Genomic DNA, 19,234 nt, shown 5'->3' with positions numbered 1-19,234 from the left:
TTGGATTTGTTCCCTTGGAAATTATCAGTCTATATCCTTTGACCATTTATCTGTTAGAGATTGATACTTAGTCTCATAATTTGAATCAGGCTCTTTTATTCTTGGACATGAGACCTTTTTCAGAGAGTTTTACTGCAAAGATTTTTACCCCCAATTAGCTATTTCCTTTCTAGTTTCAGCTTCACTAGACTTATTTGTACAAAAACATAAACTTCTAATCAGAATTGTTCATTTAATCTTGTGTGATTCTATCATTATTTAATCACGAATTCTTCCCTTATCTATATAACTAAAAGACCACTTTTTTTCTTTGCCTCTCTAATTTGTTTTGATTTGACCTTTTATGTCCATGTTATGTTTCCATTTGGAATTTATTTTGACATATAATGTAAGGTGCTGGTTTAAGCCTAATTTCTGCCAGATTGCTGTAAATTTTCTCAGCAGATCAAATAGTGTTCCCCAGTAATTAGAATCTTTGGGTTTATTAAATATACTTGTATTTGTTCACTTCTGTATGTTATGTACATACTATGTACCTAAGCTCTTCCCCTGATTGAACTTTAAAAAAATGATTACAAATCATGATTGCTATTCTATAATATAGTTTGAGAGACAGCATGATTCTTTTCTCAAAGAACATATTTATGATGTTTGCAGGGTCATTTATGTCTTTGCCTTCTCTCATTCTTTACTACTGAACCACATTTTCCATTGTTCTCACCTATTCCCAAGCTGACCAAATGACCAAATGTAATATTGGCACCATAAAAAGTATACTGCATTTGGAATTCCAATCTCAGTTATCCACGTAATACTTTTGATCATGGTGAGTCATTTAATGGCTCTGAGCTTGGGTTTCCTCATGTGTAAAAAAGAGTAAATTGGCTCTAAAGTCCCTCTCAGCTCTAATTCTATGATGTTATAACCCATGGAAGGGTGCCTTTGAGTCTACAATAAAGCCCATTTCTTAAAGAATTCTGAGGTTTTCAAGCTATCTGTAAATACTAGTTTAAACACTGATACTCTAAATATGAATGTCCAATGACATTATTAATATTCAGTGGACCTTTTAAAGAGAAACTGAATTACACCAACATTTACGTTTTCTTTATAAACTAAACTAGAAGACAAGAATGTTCTCACTGAGTGGAAAGATAGCTCAGATTTTCTTTCAAAAAAGCAAGCAAAACAGTTGTTTTTATTCTGTGGCCAAAGGGAGCAAAAAACAAATCCTAGAATAAAGGTTCAAATACTCTGTCACTGCCTTGGGTGCTTGAGGTCCAAAGGAAAAGCTTCACTATAAATAGCTCATGCTAACTCTTCTTAAACTTCCTTCTTTATTTCTTTGAAGTAAACAGTAGATTCAGCCACAACATGACAGTGATTGTTTTTGGTCAAAATCCATGACTTGCAGCTCAGTTCAGATGTTTTTCAGTTATGTCTTATTTTTTATGGCCCATTTTGGGGTTTTCCGTGCAAAGATGCTTGAGTGAGTTTGCCATTTCCTTCTTCAGCTCATTTTATAAATGAGGAAATTGAGTAAAATAGGATTAGGTGATATGCTGGGGGTCACAAAGGTAGTAAGAAAGGAGGCCAGATTAAAATTCAGAAAGAGGAATCTTCCTGACTTTTTGCCCAGTGCCCCATTCACTGTAGCCCAACAAATTAATATATTAATGATCTGTAATTTTATTAGTTTGGGAAAACTCCCTTTACCTAAACAGTTTAAAACCTAACTCTAATTAAGTAAATACATTTCACAGAGCTTTTTGAGTCCTCAAGAATTTGCTTTTGCTTGACAGGGTCACACAACTAGTAGTAAGTATTAAGTTTCTAAAATCAGATTTGAACTTCAGTCTTCCTGACCACAGGGCTGGTGCTCTTTATCCTGTGCCGTCAAGCTGTTCCTATGGCTTCCTTCTGATAAAGAGATCTGTACATGTCAAAAAAAAAAGTTTTGAACATCTCTCTTCCTAATGCCAAGTTTAACAGGTTTCTAAGCTATTGCTCTAAATAGAGCTGCAAATTTCACAGATTGAAATGACTCTTTTCCTGCTCAGTGCTTTTCCATCAAGACTTCATGAGCTCAGCCTTATTCATTTAGAGGTAATGATTCTGCACTGAGCCACAAGGGCTAAATGTTATCTAGTAACTTGACCCCCAAGACAATGGAACTTTTTAAGTGTCAGTTAGGGATTCAGTTCTGTCTTGGGTGTAGTGGCTTTCCTTGACAAGCTAGGAGGTGTGTGTTGGAAGGGGGCAGAGGAACAGGTAGTCCCAGGGAAAAAACAGTTTGTTTTGCTGATATAGACAAACCAGCATTTAATTGGCCAGTGAGAAAGGTTGTAAGATATGGTCTGTTTGCCTTGGTTTTCTCCTCCCCCAGAGTACTAAATTTGCTATAAACTATCTGAGGATTTTACTCTTTGTAAGGAACGGTACTAAATTTGTACTTTACCTAAGTTTGCATAATAGGAGGAACTGGGTGTATTTCATAACTTCCTTGGAGAACAATATTTTTCAAAGCAAATAGCCCCCTGAGTTGGTCCATCTGGAATTGCTGAATATGTGGTGTTCAGCAGGAGTCTCAGTAGATAAGGCATTAATAAGTGTCTGAGCTGTGAGTTGACTTACTGAATCAAATGATTTGCTGACACCTCCCTCCTGCCTCAGGTGCTTGAGGATGTGTCAAAGGTTCACTATAAATAGCTGAAGCTAGCCTTTAGAAGTCCCACTCTCTCCAGACTGCCCTATCTTACTGACTGCTTGATAAAGCCTTTGCTTGGCTAGTGGAACCATATCCTAGGAAAACTACACTATGGTGAGGCTTGTGCTCCCCAATCCGGGCTTGGAGAATAGGATAGCGACACTTGATGAGCTTGAAACCATTGAAAAAGAAGAGGGAGATTCAAGACCCAAATGGGACAACAAGGCACAATATATGCTAACCTGTGTTGGCTTTTGTGTGGGGTTAGGAAATGTGTGGCGATTTCCTTATCTCTGCCAGAGTCATGGAGGAGGTATGTAATGTCTGTTTATTCTATATATCCTATTGGGGGGGGGGGAGGAATGGGGAGAAGCAGCAGCCGCTAAGTTAAACAGCAAAATGGGCAATGATTTTTTTTTTTTTTTTTTTTTAACAATACTCAACTATACCTTCAGCCCTATACTAGAAGTTCCACAAGGACAGGTATCGTTGTCATTTAAATTTTAAATCTTCAAGTGCTTACTACAATTTGCCTCTGTCCAAATAGGTGTTGGATAAATGTTAGCCAAATTAAATGGAACTCAACTTTCTATCCAGAGCTTAAGTGTGTGTATGTAAGTAACATGTATGTATGTAAGTAACATGTATGTAACACTGACATCTTTGTAATCCACTCACACTCCTCAGGAATAGTACCATTAAGCTGGGAGAAGAGTAGATCTGGCAGAGTTCTATATATCCAATGCAGTATAGTATGATAGCACAAATATGATTCTTTCCTACTCTCTCCTCCTTTAAGTTGCAGGGAACAGAACTAGAGAACACAAAGTGGTGGGGGGGGTAAAGGCATCTGACACTCATTTTAGTTTCTCACTTATATAATTTATTATCAGTTAAGGATTTCTTTATCTAATTCTTGTCTGCCAAAAATATTTTACCTTCAGAAGCAATATAGCCATTGGCAAAATACTGGCCTTTGAGTCAGGAAAACCTGGCTTTGTGTCCTTTCTTTGATATTAGTTATCAGAGAAAGTATGTGATGGGCAAATCAGTTCCCTAATTAACAATTTGAGTTGCAAAGTTAGTGATAAGTTGCCAATTTGCATAAGCTGAAAAGTTTTCATACCAGAAATTCTCCTGCATTATTGAAATCATAGGTCTGAATAGCAACAAAGAAATGCATTTAAGGCTTTAATAATAAGGCATTCTGAACTTCCAGCACTGCTCATAAAAGTCTTTATGCAGCAAAGAAAAAGAAAATCGGTTACTGAATGAATCTCTTTGGCCTAAGAATGTGATTTTAATTCCCTTAAGTGCCAGTGTGATATTTCCCTTGAGGAAATACCAGGTGGCTCCTGGTATCCTGGAAGAATTGACTCATTTTACATTCTCATCTCCCCTTATGGACTTGGAAAGACCAGGATATCATATACTCTCTCTCAAAAAAAAAAAAAAAAAATAGGTCTTTCTGCTGTCTCACATGTGGTCAACAAACATTTGGTAATAATATACTTTGTGCTAAATTCTGGGGATATAGAGATATAAGTGAAATGTAGAATGAATGCTGAAGTGAAATGGAAAGTATCCAGGAAAATGAAGCCTGTTACCTGGGAAATGAGTGTGGACCACAACATAGTATTTCCACTCTTTCTGTTATTGCTTGCTTGCACTTTTGTTTTTCTTCTCGGGTTACTCTTCCCTTCTTTCTAAATCCATTTTTTCTTGTGCAGCAAGATAACTACATAAATATGTATACATATATTGTATTCAATATATACATTAACATATTTAACATATATGGGACTACCTGCCCTCTAGGGGAGAGGGTGGAGGGAAGAAGGGGAAAAGTAGGAACAGAAGGTTTTGTGAGGGTCAATATTGAAAAATTACCCATGCATATGTTTTGTCAATAAAAAGCTATTAAAAAAAATGGAAGCCTGTTTAAATGTTACTATATTTCACCTTTTGGATCCTGTAAGGTTACTAATGACATGAGGTGTTCTATGATGAACACCAATAAACTACTTCAGTGAGAAAAATTTGGTCTTAGGGAAGGGAGCTGCAGCATATAATGTATGGAGGAAAAAAGGCTAGGGTGATAAACTACTACAATTTGGGTTTTATGATAGAAATGTGCATTGCACTTGCTGTTCTGACCCCTGGGGATCCCAAGACTCTTTCGGGAGAAGGGAGATCCATGAAGACAAAATTGTTTTCATAATAATACTAACATTTTGCCAACCAGATATATTTTTCTTGCCAACCACATTTATTTTTGTGTGAGGTCAGATTTTCCTCATATACTTCAATCAAAATAAAATTTCACAACAAATTGGATAAAAAAGCAGATATGAGAACCTAGCTGTTATACATTAAGCCAAACATTAGAGATATTTGCAAAAATATGTAAAGCAATGCTATTTTTCACTATTTTTTGGAAAATATAAATATTTTCACAAAAATATTTATTTCTCTTATGTTATATTTATTATCATTTTAAATGGGTCAAGACATACTTTAAAATATATTAAGACTAATTTCCACTCTCCTAGTTTTTTTTTTTTTTTTTTTTTCCCATAAACCATTTTTTAGAAAAGCTCTTTCAGGTCCTATGTAATTTAAAGGAGCATAATAGGGTCCTGAAACCAAAATGTTTGAAAACCACTGTTCTAAAGAATCTAGAGACTAGTTTTACAAATATATACATTTCTCTTCCTTAAGCAGTAGTCTTATCATATATATGTGAGTCAAGCTTTAAGAAAACCTGATATGTAAGAAAACAAAACAGTAATGACAAATGGAATGGGGGGTGATCACTCAGTCAATAGAGGGATTCTCCCTTTTGCAAAAGGTACATAAAAGGCTTAACTAGCAACCTCTCATATTTTAGGTATTAACAGACATTTTAGGAATACCTTTGTCATACTATTTTCTACCTATGTAGCAATATACAAGGCCTGTGTGTTTTGTAGAAGGTACCTTTACTCTCTGGGCCTTTATTTCTCTTTCTGTTAATTCATGAATATATTGGGTAATAACACTGGTAATCTCAGCTCTTTTGCTGTATAAAGTAGTTTTTTCTAAATCTAGTGTACTCTGCCTGCCATCTAGGGAAGGGGGAGGAGGGAAGGAGGGGAAAAATTCAGAACAGAAGGGAGTACAACGGATAATGTTGTAAAAAATTACCTATACATGTGTACTGTCAAAAAAAAAATGTTATAATTATAAAACTAAAAAAAAAAAAAAAAAAAAAAAAAAAAAGAATAACCTACCAGGAAGTAAAGGAAAGAAAAAAAAATAAATCTAGTGTACTCCTTTTTGCATAGTTGAAGTTGACTGAAGTCAGAGATTAGGAGATTTAATGGGATTAAGGAACTGGAAATTAGTTTTTCGTGGGGGAAGAGGGTAACATGGAATAGAAGATTATAAGCCAGAGATTGCATCATTCTTCCTGATCCCCAATATGTTCAGAGATTCATAGATGGCAGCAGCATTCTAGATAGAATGAAGAGAACTTCAGGGATGGTTGCAGCTGATGGTAGAATAAGAAAACACCTAAAGGTAGCATTGGCAAGCAAAGAATAAAGCAACTGCTCTCCCAGTTCTGTATGTCAAGGAGTTATGAGAGATGGTACCTTCTTATGGGAAAAGCCAGATTTTAGTGAACACAAGAGGAAGGAAAGAAGTGTGAGAATAAGACTTAGGATCACAGAAAAAATAGAAATCGAACTAGAAAAGACTTTAGAGGTCATCTAGTCTTATCCCTACACTTTACAGAAAAGGAAACTGAGGCTCCAAAAAGTAAAGTGGCAGTGTAGTGGTCCAGAGGACATAATAGGAAAAGGATAGGAGAGAATAAGGATTAGGGAGAATCAAAGCTGAGTTTAATATGGAGCTAGGGTTGGGGAAAAGAGCAGCAGTAATCCTTAAGTGATTCTTTACCCGTTATTGATCTTTCTCAACTGGGGGCCGAGGTCGTAAGGCAAGATGGCAGAGAGAGTAATAGTCCATCTTTATTCACTATGGTCATCAAAGAGAGGGCTTAATGACTACAGGGTGTTGGGGAAGAGGGAAAAAGAGAATGGAACGAGGTGTCAGGAAAGGAAAGACGAAAAGATCTGTATTAGGATTAGGACTAAAAATATGTCATATAGGAGGACTTGAGTCTTTCAGGATCTTGACACCTGGCAGAAAATTTTGTTTAACTCTGGGTTTCCTCATCTGTAAAGTGGAGGACTTGAACTAGCTGGTCTCCAAGGTTCCTTTAAGCACTAAATCCTATACCCCCCCCTTTTTTTTTCCAGGATGAAATGACAAAGTAGTGTTAAAAGGTATTTAAAAGAACAAATGATAAAAGTGGAAGAGCTTCCCTCAACCTCTGAAAACCTCTCAGAGTAACTGGGAAACATTTGAGATGAATGTAAGCAAGGACAATATATTATGTACCTAACTGAGTTGCAGTTTATCTCATGGGATCTTAAATCTTCAAATATGTATTTGCTAGGACTTACTGAAGTCTCCTGAGCCATTGATCTGTCTCAGCAACAAAGATCTGTTTGCACTTTAATAATGATTAATACTTTTTCTTCTTGAAAACGGAAGAGGGGAAACACTCATCACTTCCCTTTATTTCCAAATTTCTAATTAGAATTTAGCCAGAAAGCAAAGGAAAAGTCACATTTCCCCTAAGCAAAACAACCCTCACTAGTTTCTGTGATTGCAATCTACTTACTGTGCCTCATATTTTGCTTTTTGTATAAAGGGTCAGATAAGAAATAAATTAGAACCGCCTCTGCACAACAACAATAAACAAAAACAAATTCCTTTGTTAATGCCTACAACAACCTCATACTAAGATTTCTTTAGTTTCCTTGGAAAAGTCCCTAAAGGTTTATTCTTAATATTAAAGATCACAGATCTTTATTGAGTTGTACTGTGCTTCAAGCACTATGCAAAGTATTGTATATAGTGATTTTTAAAAGTCTACATTCTCAATCCTTAAATAGATAGGGCGACACAAAACATTTAGAGAACTAGTGGCCAAGAAGGGGCACTTTGATCAGGAAAATTATTAGGAGTGGTGAGTGGGGCCATGAAAATAAAATACCCAGTTCAGCAACAATGACATAGTTCTTTGAATATGGTTTCTGTGGAGGGGCAAGGAAAGGAGCTGGGGAGGCTGTGAAGGAGGTGATCAGAGAGCAGGAAGAGACCTTAGAAAGCATCCATTCCAGACTCTTCATTTTCCAGATGTGGATTAAAGGATCCTAGTTTTAGAACTGGTAGGAGTCATTGAGCCCAGTCTTTTTGTTTTACAAATGAGGAAACCCAGTCTCAAGTAAATTGAAAAAGTCATACTCTGAGGCAGGATATGAACCCTGGTCTTCCTGATTCTAATCTCTTACAAAGACTTGCTAAAGAATAAACAGCAAGAAAAGTATTTAGACCTAGGTATTTGAAATAGAGAATTCTTTACCCTGTACCATTCAATCAATGGTGCAGTCAATAACTGAATTTTTCCCCATGCTTCATAATGTTAATATAATTTTTAAAGATATCAAATTTCTTGAAAAGAATGGGCAAAGTATGGTTAAAATCATTTTTTTTTTTTTTTTGAGAAACCACCAAAAAACTTGTATGAAAGAAATCTTGGGGCAGCTGGGTGGTACCAGGCTCAGAATCAGGAAAACTTGGATTCAAATTTGGCCTCAGGTACTTATAAGTTGGATGACCATGGATAAATCACTTAGCCTTGTTCACCTCAGTTTCCTCATCTGGAAAATGAACTGGAGAAGGAAATGGCAAAACACTCCAGTATCTTTGCAAAAAAACAAAAACAACAACAACAACAACAACAACAAAAACCCCACCTCAGATGGGATCATGAAGAGCAAGACAAAACTGAAAAACAACTGAACAGAGAAATCAGTGGAATTGGTGAAGTTGTCTAACCAAGTTCCTAAAGATATTGGAGTTATATAATGATAGATCAATATCTATCAATGTCATAGAACATTAATCTATGTAAATAGGAAAAAAGCTTCCTCCGAGTAATCCCCAGATGCTAGCCAGGCAGGATTCCCAGACTATTAATAAGAGTATCCTATAGTTCAGTTAGCTTGGCTTAAGTTTAAAATAATAACTAGTGCTCTTCCAGGAACTACTAAGTTTTTGCTCCTTTCAATTTTCTGACCCTTCTTTGTTCAGGATGTTTCAGATCAATCTTCAAAATTCTTGCTAGATCTATCTTGTATTACTATCAAAGCTGACCTCGATGATCTAGGCCCCCAAGAAGTGGAATCTCTTTTCCCCTGTCCTGTTTCAGGTGAATTCTATTCAGCTTCAGGTAAAAATTGATAGGATGATCGGCATCTTGACTACTCAGACAGCTTCCTTGGAGCCCATCCTTTGGAAATCTCTGACAAAAGTTTAATCAATGTCTTAGGTAAACTTCCATATTGACTAATAGATCCTGGCTTTCCTTCCTGTCCCCCTCAGACTCAGCTTTTCCTCTTTTCTTTTTACCTTTTTTCTTCAGTTCTTGCTCTTAAGGCTATTCTGACAGGGTAATTCCATAGCTTTATCATTTTGAATCAGCTTAACTTTCCTTACTTCCTCTCTCTAAAATCACCATTTCTTTTCTTTTCTTCTTCTTTCTTCTCCCTTCTTCTCCCTTCTTTTCCCTTCTTCTCCCTTCTCCTTCTCCCTTTTCTTCTTCTTTTTTTTTCTTCTCTGAGGCAATTGGAGTTAAATGACTTGCCCAAGATTACAAGCTAGGAAGTGTTAAGTGTCTGAGATCAAATTTGAACTTGGGTCTCCTGACTTCAGGGCTGGTGTTCTAAATACTGTTCTACCTAGCTGTCCCTAAAGTCACCATTTCAATTAAAGATAAATATAAAAAATAAGATGGCTTAGCTCTCTCTCGGATTTCTCCCAAGCCATCATCCATCATCCACCTAGCCTAGAAAAGAGCTGCTTTTCCCTCAGAACATTTTTTCCCCTTCTTTCTTAATTCCTTCCTTCCTTCCCTACTTTGGTTTCTTATTTACTCCTTCCCATGATTTCACTGGCATGAGAAATTCCCTATCAGTTGAAATTCCCTTTGTACTTATTCATATAACCAACTCAGGTGGCTAGATGGTGCCAAGGTGCATAGGGTACTGGACCTGGAGTCTCTTCTTCCTGAGTTCAAATCTGGCCTCAGACACTTATTAGCTGTATTATCCTAAACAAGTCACTTACCCTTGCTTTTCTGTTTCTTCATCTGTAAAAAAGAAATGGCAAACTATTCTAGTGTCTTACAAAACCCCAAATGGGGTCATGAAGAATAGTACACAACTGAAAAATGACTACATTTAATGACTAATTCATCAGTAATTTATAATTTTAGGGGTTGGTTGGGGCAGGAGGTCTTAATTGGTAATACAGCCAGCTATATGTCACAGATAGGATCTAATTGTGGCAAAGCAAGTCTTTGAATTAAAGTCCTGTGACTCAAGGTACAGTTATTTTTTCCCATTGTACCTCACTATCTACCTTGCCATATATAATTTTATTTTATAGATACCTGTCTTTGTGTCTTACTCTCCTGTAGGCTGTAAGCTCCATGGAGGCAGGGACCCAAGTGTTATCTAATTTTTTGTATTTCCCCTAAAGCATGATTCTTCTTGGAAGTGTCCTGGACCCCTTTGAAAACCTGCATAGAATAATGCATAGAATAAAATACACAGACTCACAAAGAAAACTATTGAAATAAGTTATCAATTTTTTTAAAAAGCAAATGCACAGACCCTCTTTTTAGAATAACTATCTTATTACACAGCACAAAGTAGGTGTTTAATAAATGCTTGTTAAGACATCAAAATGGTACAATGGATAGAGCCCTGGACTTGAAGTAACAGGACCCAAGTTTAGACACTTACTAGTTATGTAACTTTGGGCAAATCCCTTAAGATTTCTCTGTCTCATGGGGATAATACGTAAAATGGGTATAATATATAATATGGGGATAATAATAAAAATATCTGTAGAGTGTTTAGCAATATAGTAGGTACTTAATATATGTTTGCCCCTTTCTTCCCTGAGTTGAATAGCATTGTAAACCATGAGTAGAATAGAAGGTATTGTGATTGTAAGGAATTGACTAAATGACTTCTTTGTGATCTGGAGGTATAAAGTCTTTCAGCAGATACTTTGATTCTGGAGAGCACATACGTTGATAAGTTATATACTCTCTTGGATGAAACTACTTAAAATGATTTCTCTCTAAGGCACAGTGGTTTATATTGAATTTATTATTTTATGACAGCTTCTTTGGGGTTTTTTTCCCTTCCCATTTTAGAGAGGTATTAGAGAATTGTATGAGAAGCAGAAAGGAGTGGTGACCTTGAGCTCAGTGTATCATTCTTCCTTCGTAGAAGAGGAAGGAGAAATGGAACATTCTTTCTATGGTATACCCAATTCACTTCCAATTGTATATTATCCATCAGTAAAGGTACTGGCAACCAGGGACATGGTTAGTTGTAGATTTACAATGACTATTTACTCAGGACATTTTAGCTTCCAGGGAGGCTGTCAACCTTAAATAATACATCCTGTTTTTCAGGGTTCATGTTCTAAAAGGGTACACAGATATAAAGTAACATCAATTATATGACTTAATTTGCAGCTAAGATGACAAAGACTGAGGGAAAATAAGCAAGATATGAAAGCAAATTGTTAATGATGTTAATAAAGGAAGCTAGAAACACATTACTTTTAAAAATGTTTAAAGCCTTGTGGCTTGGTATATTCCAGACCTATAATGAAACTGATGGTTTACTGACAACAAGCAACTTCCAGGTGAAGGAGTCACCAGTGATCTCTTAGAATTAGTGCAAAATCTGAAGATAGCCATAGGAAATAGCGTAACTTATAAGATGGAAATCAGAGTTTTCTTCTAAATTGCCCTGTTTTGTGTGCTCATGACTCATCTGAAACAAGTTTAAGGAACAATTCAAAACCAACTCACTTACTGATCTATTTACTTCCATGTAAAGATATAAGTAGAACATAAGCTCTTTGAGAATAGAGTCAGTTTTTTGTTCTTTTTTTTTTTTTTTCATTTTTAGCAAATAGCACATTGTTAATAAGCACTTAATAAGTATCAGTTAGGTGACTACATAGTGAATAGAGTTGTTTCCCCTTCCCCCTCCCCCAGGCTGGGATTAAGTGACTTGCCCAGGGTCACACAGCTAGGAAGTGCTAAGTGTCTGAGACCAGATTTGAACTCGGGTCCTCCTGAATTCAGGGCTGGTGCTCTATCCACTGCAGCACCTAGCTGCCCCGTGCATAGAGTTTTTTGAGTTCAAATCTGGCCTCAGATATTTACCAGTTAGTTATATGATCCTGGAGAAGTCAATTCACCTTGTTTGCCTCAGTTTCCTCATCTGTAAAATGAACTGGAGAAGGAACTGGCAAACCATTGCAGTGTCTTTGCCAAGAAAACTCCAAATAGGGTCACAGAGTCAAACACAACTAAATAACAACAAGTATTTGTCAGATCTAATTCAGAAACTAGAACATACTTACCTCATATTTACTTGAATCAACATCCAATTGATTGAGAGAGGCCTATTCTTAGTCAATTTCTGATAAGTTATGACTGAAGTAATGAGAATTCTGAGGTAATTGGCCCAAAGGAATAAGCTATACATATCCATTTATTATAAATTCTAGACCAAAATCAACAGATGTCTAGGCTCATGATCATTTTCAGCTCAATGGTTTTTGATCACAGTAACAAACCATTATTAAATGAGGAAGTCATTGCTGAATGGGCAAAATAAAGTTCTTAATGAGAGGCCTGAGCCAGCTCTTTGCAATCTGATCCATTGCATAGTGATCAATCAGCAATCAAATCATTGAAGCATTTGTATGGGCATAGCGAATGAGGAGATCCATTCTTAAATGATGAAAATGTTAAATATATTCATCCTGCTATAAGGATTTTCAAACTTTCTATTTTCTAAGAACTCCCATGACATTCTTTCTGTTTTCTGATTCTGCGTGATAAAGAAAAATAGGATTAAGAAAAAAGTCTATCATTTACTCTATTAAAAAGGGCAGCTAGGTGACACAGTGGATAGAATGCAGGAAGATTTGTTTTCTTGAGTCCACATGTGGACTCAGACACTTACTAGCTATGTGACCCCAGATAAATTACTTAGCCCTGCTTCCCTCATTTCTTTTCCTGTAAAATGATCTGTAGAAAAAAACCACTCTAGACTTGGCTCTTTTCAATAATGATGTGATTCAAGGCAAATCCAATAGATATGATAGAAAAAGAGCCATCCATATCCAGAGATAAAACTATGGAGACTGAATGTGGATCAAAGCATTGTGTTTTCACCGTTTGTTGTTTGCTTGTTTTCTTCCCTATGTCTCTCCCCCCCCCCCTTGGATCTTATTTTTCTTGTACAGCATGACAAATATGAAAATATCTTGAGAAGAATTATACATGTTTAATCTATATTGGATTGCTGTCAAGAGGAGGGAAGGAAAGAAATTTGGGAACACAAGGTTTTACACAGGTGAAAACTATCTTTGCATGAATTTGGAAAAAATTTTAAAAGCCATTAAAAAGGTAAATGTCAAAAACTAATAAATTTGGAGAAAATAATTACTATAGTTATCACAGCAAGAAAATCCCCACCAACATTTTTCTAAATTAAAAAAAAATAAATGGGGTCATGAAGTCAGATATATTCGAAAAAATGGTTAAACACCTACTTTATAAAAGATTACCACCAAACAACAGTCTAGGACTCTACAATATCTATCTTCATCACTTTTCCCAGTACATATTAAATTTTAGAAGAAAGGAAATACAGAAGGAAGCCAAAGATGGAAGGAAAAAAAGTATTTATCAAGTGCCTACCACATGATAGCTTCTTTATATGCCATCTTACTTGACCCTCACAACCAATCCATTTTACAGTTAAGGAAACTAAGGCAGAGATTGAGTGCCTTACCCAGAGTCACATAACAACTCGAGTTTTTCTGACTCACCTAGGCAGCTAGATCCCTTCTATTTCATGTGGTACCTGAAGCTCATTACTATTATCAGGCATCTATTAGGAACTTTGCAGCTTTCATCTTTCAGAGCTCCTTAGAACTTTGCCATACATCCATGGTTGCAAAATCCTGGACCCCAACAGTAAATTAGTGTTGGATGAAGAAAAGATTAATTATATCTCAATTTTTTATGCAGAAATAAATTTTCTATGCAAATCTTGCTCTTTTTTTCACTGCTTACTTTTGATCTCATCAAATTTTCTGCTTATTGTGTTATTCTGTCACCTTGATTTATATGTCTACTGGCATGTGCATCAACTAAATTCTTCAATATCTCGATGGATTTGTGATGTCCTGGCCATTCCCTCCATTAATGTTGATTGTAGCTTATCCTCTTCCTTTTGTGCTTTGTATGTAGTGAACATGAAAAGTAGATTGGTTTATGTAGTAGTTTGAACTCTGGCCAACAGATATCCAGCAAAGCCTGTGTTACAGGGACAAATTTAGACATCTTATCTGGGATCTGGCCCTCTCCGTCTCCAAGTCTGCCTTTGTGGGGAGCAAGAGAAGGACTACAACTGGGTACTTTATAATTTATTTTTCTATCTCCAAGAGATTTGTTGAGCTAGAATTATGTCAATTTGCCATATTTCAAACACTTGAAATCTAGTGGTACAATGTTCTTTTTTAGGATTTGAGAATAAAAGTCACTTTCACAGGGAGGATAAAGGTTACTCTTAGCTCTTCTACACACACACACACAGATTACTGTTTACATAAAAGATGATTATGAATATTGAGCAACTAAAGGTGATAATTAATAGAAATTGGGGAAGTTAAGCAGCTTAGAGTAAATGATGGAGTACACAAGAGTAAATTAATTCTTCAGTTTAGGAGTAAGATATAACTTCGGAACAACCAAGAAGAGAAACAAACTAGGGAAGGATGCTTTCAGTAATCTCTAGGAATCAAGGGATATGTCTAAGAGACAATTTCTTTCACATAGGGGTTGCCATTCACATTTTTTGCCTCCTCTCATAGATCTCTTTCTCAAACTTTACTTTCTCCATTCCTTCTCCAGAAAGATGCTATCTATACTTGCACAACATGACAAGCAAGTTCAGAGTCTCTCAGCCACTTAGGAGTCATATCTCACTTAGTGTTCAATCTTATAAGACTCATCATGAGGAACCTGTCCTATCCATTCGGGGTTACATATGGATCCTTCACAAAGAAGCCACTCTTGGAAGAAGTCTTCTAAATCTTTTTATATTTTTGATGGTACAATATACAACTTAGTATAAATCAATATGTGTAGTTCTTTAATGTCACATTTCCTGAGTGATATCCTTAAGCCACTATTGAGTATAACTCATTAGAAATATGCTAGTTTGCTTATATCCACCATATACAATTAAAACTTCAGTACTAATTCCCCTAAAGGGAATTAATTTTCATAAACTGCCACAATCTTAATTATCTAAAGATTGTGTTGTTAGATTTCAACTGTGGATCATCACTGGGGATACCATTTCTATTGAAAAATTGGTACCAGGAAGCAGTTCACAATCAACAAAATCACTGTATAACTTTTCAAAGGCAATCTACCTTACACTATTTTTCTTTTTTCTTTTATTTTTTAAAATAATTTTTATTATATATATTTTTATATAATATTATCCCTTGTATTCATTTTTCCAAATTATCCCCCCGCTCCCTCTACTCCCTCCCCCCGATGACAGGCAATCCCATACATTTTACATGTGTTACATTATAACCTAGATACAATACATGTGTGTAAATACCATTTTCTTGTTGCACAGTAAGCATTAGATTCCGAAGGTACATGTAACCTGGGCAGACAGATATTAGTGCTAACAATTTACATTCACTTCCCAGTGTTTCTTCTCTGGGTGTAGCTACCTCTGTCCATCATTGATCAACTGGAAGTGAGTTGGCTCTTCTTTATGTTGAAGATTTCCACTACCATCAGAATATATCCTCATACAGTATTGTTGATGAAGTGTACAGTGATCTTCTGGTTCTACTCATTTCACTCAGCATCAGTTGATGTAAGTCTCTCCAGGCCTCTCTGTATTCCTCCTGCTGGTCATTTCTTACAGAGCAATAATATTCCATAACCTTCATATACCATAATTTACCCAACCATTCTCCAACTGATGGACATCCATTCATCTTCCAGTTTCTAGCTACACACTATTTTTCTTATTCCATTCTGAATCCATTTCATGATACAACAAATCCTTCAACAAATTCTTATATTTCAGGATCTTGCTGCTGAGGAATGCAGAGGGAAAAAATGAAAGGACCTTACACATTCTATGGAAGGAATCAATGTATACAAATGAGGTTGTTTATTGTTCCTCCTTTGGGCTGGAAGCAGAATAACTTCTGGAGGGTAATGTCTTGGGTTACAAGTGAATCTTGGATCTGAGTGAGGCAGAGTTGTGAAAAGTTATCAGACTCACTCTCTAGAGTTATCAGAGCCTGACGACTGGTGACGGACCATGTGGAGGATCCATGTGGAAGAACAACCGTGGTTAGAAAAAAAAATAAACACAATGTATTTAGGGAAAGAGGGAACTAGCAATTATGTGAGGATCAGGAAAGGCTCTTGGAGAAAGTGATGCTTGAGCCCAAAGCAATTGAGGAATTTTGTGATATTGAGGAAAGAAGGGAATACATTCCTAGTTTGGGGACACCTAGCAAAAAAGGCAGGAATAGAAGACAGAGTGACATGTGTGAAAAATAAAGAGAAGTGTGGATGAATTATGGAATGTGGAGAGGATATTATGTATAATGAATGGAAAAGATAGGTTGGGGTCAGGGGGTGACGAGCTGTAAAAGCCCAACAGAAATGTTTGTTTTATTCCAGACAATTGAGAGTCACTGGAATCTGAGTAGCTGAGAGACATCCTTGGATCTTAGAGTGCTTCAGGAAAATCTCTTTGGTAGCTGAGTGATTGATGAATTGAAGTAGAGAATGGTCATCTGTCTTCAAGTCTACCAGGAACTATTGTAATAAATCAGATCAGTAGTGAGCTTTTTGAGTATAGTACTTCGCACAATGATATGGATTCTGTAAATCAGTTTATGGTTAAAAACTACAAGGAAGCTAGTTTTCCCCAGACTCTGTCTAGTTGATGTTGGATGTTATAGAGCAGAATCCCTATGTTGCCTGAAGGAAATGAGAGCTTAATCAACCTCTATTAGCTAAATGACCTCAGGAGAGGTGAAATTCTTTACCATTTCCTTTGTCTCGACTCTCTCTCAAAATCTAACTATTTAGCATCTCTACATTTCTCTTGGGAATCTTCTCAATTCTTTCCAAGTATTTCTATCCTATATAATTTATATTTATACCCTATATAATCTCCTCTTCCCAAAAGCATGATGCAAAAACCATTCTCAAATTCTGCCCGTAGATAAAGATACATTTTGGCAGAGAGAATGCCTCAATGTGGTTTTTCACAACTTTTTTTTTCCCCCCCTCTTCTTTGCTCTCTCAAACCTCGTGATTTGACTCCATCAACAATACCTAACATATAGTAGGTGCTTAATTTTTACTCACTGATGAATAGGGAGAAAAGATCAAATGTCAGAGAAATCTCAGAAGTGGAAATAGCAAGATTTGGCAGCTTATTGTATATGTAGGGTAAAGAAGATTAAATAATCAAGAACAATTCTGAAGTAATAAATCTATAAATTCTGAAAGAATAATAAGACCTTTAACGGAAATATGGAAGTTTGATAGAAATGGGAGTTTTGGGGAAAGAGAATTAGTTCTGTTTTGGAATGCTGAATCTGAAACATCCAATAAGTTCCCCCCTACCCCCACCCTTTGCCATGTGGGACTTGGGTTCTGGAGAAAGTTGTTGTTAGAGAAAGAACTGGGACAAAGGAAGTGGATTAAGAGTTTCACCTGAGGTCTTTAAGACAATAGAGGTTGATTAAAGTCTCTTTTCCTTGAGGCATCAGAGGTCAGTATAAGAATTCTGGTCCGTATATCCTATACCAACTGGATTGCTAGGGAAAACTAGCTTCTTTATAGCTTTTAGCCATAAACTCATTTACAGAATCCACATCAAGAATAATTTGCCTAATGAGGATAATCAAATCCTGGCTGGAGAGCTTCCTCTCCTAAAAGTAGATGTCTAGAGAGGAAAGAGGCAGGCCCAACACCATCTATTGTTATCCAATGTCCATCAGCACTGTCTGTCCTGAATATATATACATATATATATATATATATATATATACACACACACACACACTAAATAATTCTAAATAATTTGCTAACATTAACTCTTATTTGTGTTGCATTTTAAGGTAAGGTGGATGGTGTCAGTATTGTCATCTCCACTTTTATTTTTGTTCTTTACAGATGAAGAATCTGAGACTTCAAGAAGTGATGTAATTTGCTAACATTATACATCTAAAACAAAGTGGTGCTTAGAAACTAGTTCTAAGATGCTTCCAAAGTCACTCAGGTCAAAAGGTACAATAGTTATTTGAAACCAAGCAGGTACTTGATTTCAACCTCAAAGCTCTTTGGCCTTCAGTATGCTCACCCCACATTACAGAATATGGGATCCCAATCTAACAAGTTTGTCTCTAAACTCAACTCTCCATTCTCTATGGAAGTGGTTCTTAAAATGTGGTCCAGAGAATCCTGGGGGTCTCTGAAACCTTTTTAGAGGAACTTTAAATTCAGAGTTAGTTTTTATTTCTAATATGGTAAATATCTATCAATATAACCCACATAAACAAAAACTGCTGATTCTCATTTTTTAATAATATAAATAACAAGGTTGAGATAGAAATACCTAGTTTGAAATAAACATGTAACAAAAATTCACAGTGGCCATTCTTTTTGCCAAAAGGAAGGTTTATTTAGAAGAGTTTGCAGACAAAAATAAGAGGTGAAATAGATACCAGGAATGGTAAATATAAAATAGAATTTGGAGAACATATAGTTAGCAAAGTAAATCATAAGTTCTCCTGGGAAACTCACAATTAACCAGGAGAAAGGAAATACTCTAGGAGATAGGTTAGACTAATCAGAGTTAGCTAGCATAAGAAAGGCACCATTAAAGGGAAGGCACTATGAAGGAGAAAAAAAGAGTGCTTAATAGTGGGCTTAGTCCTGAAGAAATCTTAGCAAAGTTCTCTATCATAATTAGATCTTTTATAGATGAAATACAATCTTGGGGTTTTCCAGGCAGTGCAGATCAATGATATGTTTTGTTTTGTGTGGCACAAAATCAAGAGAGGGTCAAAGAGCTATATGGAATGCACCTGGCAGACCTCTAAAGATTTGCCAGTCAAGATATCCTGAGAAATCTAACTTCCTTTATGTATTCGATTATGCTTGATATGAGTTTACATCATGACTGTCTTAACTTACCGTCTAACTTACAGTAATAAGACAGTCTGGGAAAGTTAATTCTA

The 19,234-nt window shown here is 36.1% G+C and overlaps 1 protein-coding gene across 1 annotated transcript in view; it reads left to right on the top strand.

The window, feature by feature from the left end:
• Positions 1-2,712: 2,712 nt before the first annotated feature.
• SLC6A19 (solute carrier family 6 member 19) overlaps positions 2,713-19,234 on the top strand; it is a 56,376-nt gene continuing 39,854 nt past the window's right edge. Inside the window, exon 1 of the mRNA XM_074279169.1 lies at positions 2,713-3,020. Coding sequence (XP_074135270.1) covers positions 2,819-3,020 — 202 coding nt within the window. The 5' untranslated portion in view covers positions 2,713-2,818. The remainder of the gene's footprint in view (positions 3,021-19,234) is intronic.

Source organism: Sminthopsis crassicaudata, chromosome 1 (assembly GCF_048593235.1).
Source record: "Sminthopsis crassicaudata isolate SCR6 chromosome 1, ASM4859323v1, whole genome shotgun sequence".
Classification (NCBI taxonomy): domain Eukaryota; kingdom Metazoa; phylum Chordata; class Mammalia; order Dasyuromorphia; family Dasyuridae; genus Sminthopsis; species Sminthopsis crassicaudata.
This window is presented reverse-complemented; position numbering and strand designations above follow the sequence as displayed.